This window comes from Haemorhous mexicanus, chromosome 4 (genome assembly GCF_027477595.1).
Source record: "Haemorhous mexicanus isolate bHaeMex1 chromosome 4, bHaeMex1.pri, whole genome shotgun sequence".
Classification (NCBI taxonomy): domain Eukaryota; kingdom Metazoa; phylum Chordata; class Aves; order Passeriformes; family Fringillidae; genus Haemorhous; species Haemorhous mexicanus.
In genome coordinates this window covers 34907568-34917742 of record NC_082344.1, presented here as the reverse complement: position 1 = coordinate 34917742, position 10175 = coordinate 34907568, and the positions used below count along the sequence as shown (strand labels likewise).

The 10175-nt window shown below is 35.5% G+C and overlaps 1 protein-coding gene across 2 annotated transcripts in view; it reads right to left on the bottom strand.

Annotated features, from left to right (window-relative positions):
* Positions 1-1640: 1640 nt before the first annotated feature.
* The window catches only part of GUCY1A1 (guanylate cyclase 1 soluble subunit alpha 1), a 34666-nt gene continuing 26131 nt past the window's right edge, over positions 1641-10175 (bottom strand). For both annotated transcript variants that reach the window (XM_059844437.1, XM_059844436.1), the window contains exons 4-9: positions 9911-9969; positions 8436-9145; positions 6513-6998; positions 5840-5983; positions 3841-3995; positions 1641-2688 (exon numbers count right to left, since the gene is read on the bottom strand). In XM_059844437.1, coding sequence (XP_059700420.1) covers positions 2487-2688; positions 3841-3995; positions 5840-5983; positions 6513-6998; positions 8436-9145; positions 9911-9969 — 1756 coding nt within the window. In that variant the 3' untranslated portion in view covers positions 1641-2486. The remainder of the gene's footprint in view (positions 2689-3840; positions 3996-5839; positions 5984-6512; positions 6999-8435; positions 9146-9910; positions 9970-10175) is intronic.

Genomic DNA, 10175 nt, shown 5'->3' with positions numbered 1-10175 from the left:
GCAAAAGAATTTAAACAGAGGAACAGTTTCAGTGAGACCTAAATTCTTAAATTATGTTTAAAGCTAAACAGACTTATGAGGGATTTATTGTAGAACAGGTATGAACAAGAGTGTATTTTAAAGCATTTTCAAGAATCTTTGTCTTAAATATGTGCCTAAATCCTATTTACTTACCTTAGACTCAAGCATGTTGCCCTCTGTGCACACTAAAGTACCTTATCAGAATTCTTCCCAGAAGGCTGTCATCTAAGGAAGGTTATCAGGAGCTGCCATGATGAACATCCTACCTAATGACAGATTTATATGGAATTTGGCTTTGAGCATGGCCCTCATCCAGTCAGCAATAGCTGTCTTCTAGGGACAAAAGGAAATTCCCTCCTAAACGTACTTCCCATTCAGTAGATCTGAGAAATAAACCCTTTTTATATAAAAGTCTATTTATTTCTTAACAGGGATGGATAGATTCATACTGACCTCATTAATTTCTGGTTTAATAACATAAGCCTACTGAACTGTCAGGAGTCAAATATTCCCCCATGTTCTATATCCAGGGGTATCCACATAGGGCTGCTAGTAACCTCGGAGTATTTCTCTCAATAGAACAGAACTATCTGGCCAATATAAGATCAGTCTCCAAGATTTGCATAGTTCTTGTTTCCTTAAAACACTGGGGTCTAAAGTGTTACAAATAAATGTGCCTGCAAATATGTATATATATATGTGTGTATATATATATATGTAGATTTGTATATATATGGTCTGTACAAGACACATGTGTTTATTTATAATACACAGACTTTCTGGTTCCATTTTTGTGCTACAGAACTATTTCTAAGCATCTTGGATGGATATAGTAGACCTGAAGCAGGATTCCATGGTTCAAGTTTTGTTCAAATGCTCCTTACAGGAAATCTGAATTAAAATACGGCTTTAAAACATTCTTATTTCTAGTCTCTTCTAAGGTCTTTTCTCAAGGTTCTGATGCTACATGTATGAGTTTCTACCTAAAACTAGTAGGATAAAATGGTTTATTGAGCTTCAGAATGTACCAGTCAAGATCAGAAAATGAACAAAATAGCACCTTAGTCTAATAAAATTGCTCCCTGTAAATATTAAGAGACCAAAATCTGATTTAGCGGTGAGTGGTTACAAGAGACATCTATGGTTTGATATGTCAAACCCCAGGAGCTGAAGACATCAGAATAATAATACCTGATACAAATGGGAGTAGTAGTATGTGTATAAGTGGTGCAGTTCTCCAGCCTGCAGTTGGGATCAAACTGTCCAGCACCAAAGAATTTCTGGGCAGATGGATCTGCTAGTTAGAGAGGCAGAATGCTAAACTCAGAACGCTTAACTAACTCTATTCTGCCCATTCCACAGGCAAAGCCTTTAGAATTCTCCACTCATATTCCATCAGCCACAAGGGAAAAGCTTGTACCGTAGTAGTATTAATCTTTGTAAATGTGTTCAGATGTTTAAAAGCATCTCTTTTCACCTGAAAATTCCCCAGGCAACTTCAGAGTGAGCATGCAATGGGCATTTCCATGGCACCTCACATCCACACTGCATGCTCGAATAAGGATCAGAGCTTTAAGCTGGTGTGCTTCCATTCCATACAGTCTGACTGGAATTCCATGTCTAAGCAAACATTCCAAAGCATATTTTATTACACTTCTGTTAAAACATTTCAAATTTAATTGACAACAAAAAGAAAACATTTATTGCTGTAATACATAATACCAAGTGGATATTATTATTTTTAAGTACTTTAAAAATCCTAAGAACTAAAATAATTTGATGATTACAGAGATGTTAGTATGTGATTATACAGTGTTTCAATCTATATTCATTTTATACACAAAATAAAGTTCATGAAACAGTAAGCAGCAACTCTGCTATGCATGTGTATTAGCTACAATTATCAGCCTGATCCAGAAAATGCTGAGCACCCTCATACTTTGACCAGTCAGTGTGAGAAGATGGTCAGCAGCCTTCTAGGATGGGGCCCAAATGATGTACTGGAAGGAGTATGTGATGGCAATGACAATATTTTAATGGACATTTTCTTATGGAATCTCTAAGAAAATACATTTTCATAGTCATTGATAAGCACCAGCTCACAACACTGCATGTGGCTGCATCACTTGCACATTACATTTCCTGACAAACTGCATATACAATACATCAAGGATTCTCAGTATAGAGAGAACTGTAGCACTTACAAATTACCACAGGGAAAGTAAAATTTATAGTAGCATTTCCAACAGTGACGTTGCAACATTACTTTAGCGATTAAGTTCCTTATGCAAAGGAGAAATAAAAAGTAGTCAGTGACATACTTCCTGAAATTTTAATACTGGCTTTCAGGTGTTAACAATCTAAAGTGCTTTCATGTTTCATACAGTTTTAAAAATTTTCAAATTATACAAAAAAAAAAATCCAAATATTTATAAATTTAACCTATACATTTGTGAATGTACAATTTAGTCTATTCCTGTTTCCTCACCGAAAAAATTGGCATTGCCATCTCCCAACTCTCTCTTTTGAAACCAAGTCTGTGAGTTTGTTCCTTGAATATAAGCATCCAGAAAATAGCAAATTCCAGGGATATCACTTGGAAAATTTGGTGGAAGTTCCTCTCTTGAGCGCGGTGTGAACACAAAACCTGGGTATTCCTTTAACAACCTAAAACAAAAATTAAATATATTGATTAAAATCAATCAGTCACTAAGAACTACAGATATTCAGTAATTCTTCATGTATGACAGGGAGAATCCAATTTAATTTTTATAGTTATTTACTGGAAATATAAAAAATAGTGTTTACTTTGTAACCTTGAAAATCTGTTAAAGTGTGCATCAGTGCAAATAACAGTTTCTCCTCTTTTTTTTCTTTTGTTAATGTTTTGCAAGTAGGTGCTATGTTTGCTGTAAACTTTTTAAAAAATTATTTAGTGTTGAAAGCTTGCTCACATCCACACATCAAATGCACCATAACTAGTATTTCAAAGGGAATACTGTGAACCTTATTAAACTATTCAGACCCTCTTATCAATTCTCATATTATTTGATTTTTCACAGATTGAAACAGAGACTGCTTATCTGTAGGGATAAATGTTGGTTAACTTGTACCATACCAAAGCTTTCAAACAATTACTGCAATATACAGGAGTTGTGCAAAGTGCCAAAATGTTATCCATGTGTCTTTAGAATTGGTGAATGAATCAAAATTAAAAAAATACACCAAACAAAAAGGAGGTTAACCCCTCGTTCACTCAGAAAAAAAAAGAAACTCCACAACAACAATAGTTTACCAATTAATCAACTTGCCTACTTTTTAGGGGTATGATTCAAAATGATTTTCTGTACGAGTGGAATGGAAAAACAATCACTGTTGGCCAGCACTGCTTATGTTGACATACATAAGCTCTGGTGATGCTATTGCTCTCTCTGTGTTTTCAGAGTGCATGATCTCTGTGCTTTCATACCTGTGCTACTTTTTCTAAATCACCTATCCAAGATCATCTAAAGCTTGGCACTGTCTATGTCACATAACACATGCTGCAGGGGATGTCAGGAAGGATCCTGTGCCAGATTCTCTGTCTGATGCTGGATGCAGAACCTTGCCGCAAGGCATTATCAGATATGTGGCAGTGGGTACAAGCTGAGTAGGAACAACAGACCACAGTCCAGGCTACAGTGAGGGTAGCAGAGCTTCCTTAAAAAGTAATAATAATTTATAATTTTGCTTATTTTACCCAGCCAAAAAAAACAACAGAAAGATAACAGACTACTACAGTAAGTACTGCAGGTGGACATTTTACATACTGCACTGTACCTGTAAGTTGTTGGGCTGACATTTATTTTTCTAGGTATACTGCAAGATTCAAACTTATTGGCAAGGGTCACATTATTTCCAAAAAGGCAATAACGAGGCATTTTAACCCCAACAACTCCAGCAAAGACGGATCCAGAATGAAGGCCAATACGCATCTTTAAACAAAAGAAAGAAAACAGCACTATTAGGTAAAATAGAACTGGTAAGGTCAATTTTATAAATTATTCTTCATTTAAAAAAAAGAAAGAAAGAATGAGCTACTAAAATAAACAGGGTTAGAAGAGTCTCCTTAAAATAGCTGTACTCTGTTCATTACTGCTCATGGAGAGGGAACTAGCTGAAGTTTATCTTGTGCTGAATTTTTAGTCAATAATCCCACCATATCAAAATATGACTGTGAACTGCTGTGAACTTAGCTCATACTCAGATTTTCGACTCTTACTTAGCTGCTGCTGGTTTTTATGGTTCTTTTTGGTGGTTTTTTTTTTTTTTTGAGCTGTGTTCTTTTTCTCATGTACATTACACATGTGTAGAGGTGTTTTCTTCAGAAGAGCATTCTGACTAAATAATGGCATGATGTCAGAAAGCTTGTATGTCTACTCTGCAGACAACTCTTTACATATCAATAGAGTGTCATACCACTATGAAGAAGTTGCAGTTTCTTTGAGTGTAAAAGCACAAAAACCTGCAACAAAACCAAAATCCACCCACATTGTAAAGATGGCTGAAATATGTTCATCAAAATGCAAGTCTGATTCAAAGTATGCCACTTGCAGTCACACCTTTTTTTCTTGGCAATTGATATGTAAAATGACAGTAGAGATTGTGTGACAAATTTATTGCTTTGCACAATAGACAATGTTTTCATGAAGCATTTAATTAAAATAGATGCATGTTTTCATTAAAAATAGTTTCCTTCTAAGAAGCTTCTGTTAGGTACTTACACAATATTACATTTTATCCTTATTTTAAAATAGTTTAAAAAATGTAGTAGTAGCATTTGCATGTAAATTATACACCTGTTATAATATTACCAGAATGTTTCCAGATTTTTTACGTGTAACTTAATTTGATACTGTAAAATACAAAAAGAACAATATTTATTTATAATACAATACTGCTGTTCTGTGTGATAAATGTGGAACATATAATCCTCTTAATAACCATTTTCTCTTTTTTGGAATACAAGTATTCTTTAATCTAAAATTTAAAAAAAAAACCAAAACCACTAAGCTTTCTGGAGGAACAATGAACAGACAAATGTTAAAAATTAGCAACTGAAAGACATAATGAACTGAGACACCTCCATTAAAAATAATAGGATGGCATTCCAGGGCATTTGAACTACATTGAAGATCCACATCATTTTTCATGCACACAGACCTTTCTTTTTCTTTCTCAGTAAGAGATAATCCTATATGAAAATTTCAGTACATGTGTAAGTTCTCACTGAAAGGAAGCCACAAATATAATTACCACTGAATTTAACAGTTGCTTTGACAGCATTAACACCATTATCTTATGGTGGTTCAGTATCTGACTGTGAAACAGGAACAGCAATGGAATTCTCTAAAGCTGTGTGGATTACTACAATCAGAACGTCTTTGGGCATTCATATTCATAGCTCCTGCGTCAAAAGACCTGGAAGTCTAATTTGGAAAGAGGATTAGTCATTTCCTTAGAAAAGAGACTATTGCATGCCACTGACAATTTTATTGCTACTGAGACAAGAACTGCAGCATGTCAGATTGCACCTATTCACTTCACTGCATTTGTCTTTTGGGTTGATTTTCAGATCTCTATTTCACCTTTACTGCTTCACAAAACTCTCATCCACAGATCTGAAAAGGTCAGCTTCTCCAGCCACAGTCACTTGATTCCCCAAATTCTCTATGTTAATGCAATGATGTAAAATTTCCTTGAGACAAAATCCCAGAAAGCAACTAAACAAACAAAAAAAGCTCAGTTTAACCAAATAAAATACAATAAAATATATGACCTTGATAGGCTCTCCATGGGGAGACACCACCTCGTCCGACAGTTCCATCATCTTCAGGGCCATCAGTGCTATTTGAACAGCATGAGTTTCACTTTCTTTGTGTAAGCCTCCAGCAACACAGTAGGCATCTCCAATAGTCTCAACCTAAAACAGGCATATTTGTTCCTTACTCTAAGACTGTTTGATAAATATAAAAGAACTGCCTAACTTCAGTAAGAATTGTAGCTAAATACAATTCTTGGCAAAGTCTTTGCTTTCCTGCAAAATTCTTTAAGTACTGAACAAATCCTGCTGTATCATGCAAGAGGAAAAATGGCACAACTTTTATTTATTGCTGGGCATAATTCTAAAATAGTTTTCCTTTTTCATTTATAGTCAGGCACCCCCAGGTACATTAAACACCTGTTTACTCCAGAGTCACAGCACTGTAATTGAAATTTTTTTTTAAATTAACCGTTAAGTTTTGATGGGTTTCTTTCTTGGCTAAATGAACAGCTGTTTGTGTTCACTGTTTGTTTGTTTGTTTGTTTGTTTGTTTTGTGATTTATTTTGTCTTTCATTTGAAAGAGGCTTATAGCAAAATAATTTTTGGACCTCTATTATCTTCTCTCCCACTTAGTCTTAATTTCCTTTTCTGCCCCAGAAGCCCAAAGAACAGCAATGAATTGTGTACCTTGTAGACATCTAGCTCTCCACATTGGTAATCAAAGCGAGTATAAAGCTCATTAAGCATGGTGATAACCTGCATAGGTGAGCACTGGGAACAGATGGCAGTGAATCCAACAATGTCAGAAAAAAGCATTGTGACATTATTAAATTTCTTGGCTTGTACAACTTGTCCCTGCCACAGCTGCTGAGCAACCTCTCCAGGAAAAATTGAAAACAGAAGATCTACAGTCTTCTTCTTCTCTTCTTCAAGTGCTTGATGGGCCTGCTCAAGGGTTGCTTTTAGCTTTCCTAACCTCTTCTTCAGTCCATCCTGGGCTCTGGCCTGCTCTCCTATCAGAACAACATCTCTCAAAGCATTGTGAATGGGAATATCAGAGAGGTACAATCCACGTCCTGTAAAATCTTCTAGTCTGTCCACACAGGGAGATCCCAAGAATAGAATGGCACTGGATTCAAGAATATAAATCATTTGGCCTTTAAGATCCATTACCTGAAACAGTTAAAGAAACAAGAATTCATGCAAAACATGCAAGGCAATGGTCTAGAAACAAGAAATTTTAGAGAAAATACACTTTGCTAAAATGTAAGAAAATCAAGACTGGTCCATAGTCCTGACTTTTTCATTTAGTTGCTTAGAGTAAAGCAACTAAATGGGGTTGCTAATCACAGAGCCAACAAGTAAGTTCATTTTTATTTAGTCCAGCTTAAGGATAAACACCTAATTATGTCTGAGTATCAGTTTATCTTAGGGAGAAAAGAAAACCAAAAGGAATAATTTTGTGTATTATCAGCAATAGATAAAATGTGTTATTACAGGGGCCTCTGAATTTCTACTATTAACTAGTTCATGCACCACTTTCTCCATAAGGTAAAGTGAGAAAATCTGCTTCAGTTTTATCACAGGAAGTTCAGTACTCACTGAAATTTAAAATTAAAGGCAGAAATGGCAGGAATATCCAATTTTAATAGTCTAAAAAAGAAAAATATTTTGTGTGAAGTGTTTTTATGTCGCTTCTGTACTCAGTTGTGCAATGTGAAAGGTGCTGCAGAACTTAGCTTAACACAGCTCTGAAAGACCACTTTTTAAATAAAATCTGTTCCTTACTAATATACATTTGCATATGCAAATACATGTAAAATCAAAGCCAACTCTACTACCCCTTGTAACCATTTTAGTGCAGAAATGGATCTGAGATGAAGTAGCTACAGCTTTTAATAGTAGCTACATTAGTAACTGGGTAAAACTTTTTAAACTTTCTTCATTGAAGTTTTTGGACTGTTGAGTCTGAGCTGGCAATTTATCCCAGAGTGCCTCAGGTGTAGATAAGCTGGAATTCAGCTGGGACCAGGAACAAATAAAAACAGTCATTGAATACGAGATGTTTTTTACTGTCGCAGGTCATTTGTCACAGACCCAGCTTCAGCAAAGATAGTTGTAATCCCATCAGCTGAAACTAAGTGGAACCTTTGGTCATTGAATCTGATGAAAACATCAGAGTACCAAAGATACCAAAGCACCAAAGGTTGAATGAGCACAGAAAACATCTGGTTATTTTTCCCAATCCTAGAGCTGTTCCCAGATGAGTTAGGGGCACTTTGTTAAAGCTTTTCCTGCCACTGTCTTTGGTCTGAAGATGCCCTTACTCTCAGCAGCATGGCATATCACTGGCTTTGTGTCAGTATTTCAAATTATTGAAATAAACCAAATTTCTAGTCAGATTGTACTTCTGTATAAGTCCTAAAGCAGAGTTTTGACTGAACATTGGCTTCAGAATCTGAATTACATTTGACTACCCTAATTAAATCATTATTATACAGTTGTATTAGATGCAGAAAATGCAAAGTGCACCACATTTTGTGGCGATTTTAACTCCTTCTCATCAAAACACATTCTTTGTAGAAGTAATGGTGATAAAAAGTCTCTTACCATGGATGGTTTCATATCAGTATTATCCCATCTTCTAACTCGTACAGTAAACTGCATATTTAGCATGGTCATTATTGCACTAAAAGTGCAGCTTACTTTGGGGGTAAGAATTTCAAAATACTCTTCAAAATTGGGCTTAGCTTGAAATTCTCTCCTGGTCAAAAGTCTTCGTATCCCATTTCCAATTTGAAGAACTGACATATCCTTGTCAAACATAAAATGAAATGGGAAAGTCTTACAGAACACAGAGGCAGGAATAACAAGCGAAGACTGTGGTTTACATGGAGATAAGGAAGGTTTTGCACTTTTGACTTGTATAGAATACAGCAAATAAGGCTGATTAGCAAACTCAGTGCAGTCATTATGGAAACAAGGAGGCATGAGCATCACTTCCACCTCAGCTTCATACAAAATATGAGCTGCTGCTTTAATGATACCAGGTAGAATAAGACTTGTGATTTTCTTAGGAAAGAAATAATAAACATTTAAGAAGTCCTGATCTTTCTCCAGGCATAATATGGAGGCATCTTCAAGTTTGTCCTTTTTTCCTGCTTCTTGGCTGTGGCTACTCTGCTTCAGCAGAGTAGTGAAACTATTCAAGAAGTCCTTAAGGGTGCCTCCAATAACCCCTAATATGTGTTCATCCTCTTCATAGCATATTTTGAATAGCTCTTCGCCAAGAGATTCCCGTAGAGACTCCACGGGAACACCTGCATAGAATCACATTTTAGTCAGAACTGCACTCATCATCCTGAATCACAGGCTAACCTCCACATTTTTTTCCAAAACAAACAATATCCTCCCCTGATACAGCATTAACACCTGAAGGCACTCTCATTCAGGAGTCCTGGAAACAAGGCCTGGAAATGGGTTGTGGTTTAGAAAGATCCAAGATTCAGTGTTCGTAGAGATGTAGACAAAATGGATGCAAGTTTTGGCACAAGATTTAACTCCCTTAGTTTGATCTAAAGGAGTAAAATAAGAAGTTTAAAAACTAACATACAAATAAAATAAGATCTGCAGATCTAAATACAATGTGTAATCCAGTACATTATTGACCCTGGGAATATTCTGGAGCACTGAGGCCAATTGGCACTGAATGGCTCACATCATTACTAGTAAAATTGTTTTACCCAGATAGCTGCATACAAAATGACTGTTGGAAATGTTCAATTTCTCCAACTGTTACTGGGAACCCTTTGAAAAAGTATTGTCTCTCACAAACCAGCTGTGTGCCTGGACCAGTTTAACAGTTTAAGTGTACAGAAGACCATATTTCAGTTCCAGGAAATGGTAATCTACTACTACACATGTAGCCAGAGTTACATATTACAAATTACAGAGTTCTCTTCTGACACACAACAGTCCTCAGAATACGAAGTAACAGATTAGTAAAAGACTTTTATATAAAATATAATATATATATAGAATAGATACTCTATTTATATATATGTTATTAAACAAGCTTAAATTACCTGCTGCATTAGCATGATCACTGATTATTTTTTCAAAATCTTCTCTATCACCAGTTTTCCTGAAAAGATCATAAAAATATAATAAAACCCCTAAATTATCAAGATAAATGTGATAAAGACAGTAAATACAGAAGTTACCTTGTCTTTTAAGTGTATAGACCCAGTTCTGCTGATCAAATAAGAAGTTTTTAATTAATTCAAAAGGGGGTCTTGGTAGGATCTTAGATTATCCTATGCATTTCTGGTAAATTAAGTTTTGTGGTCT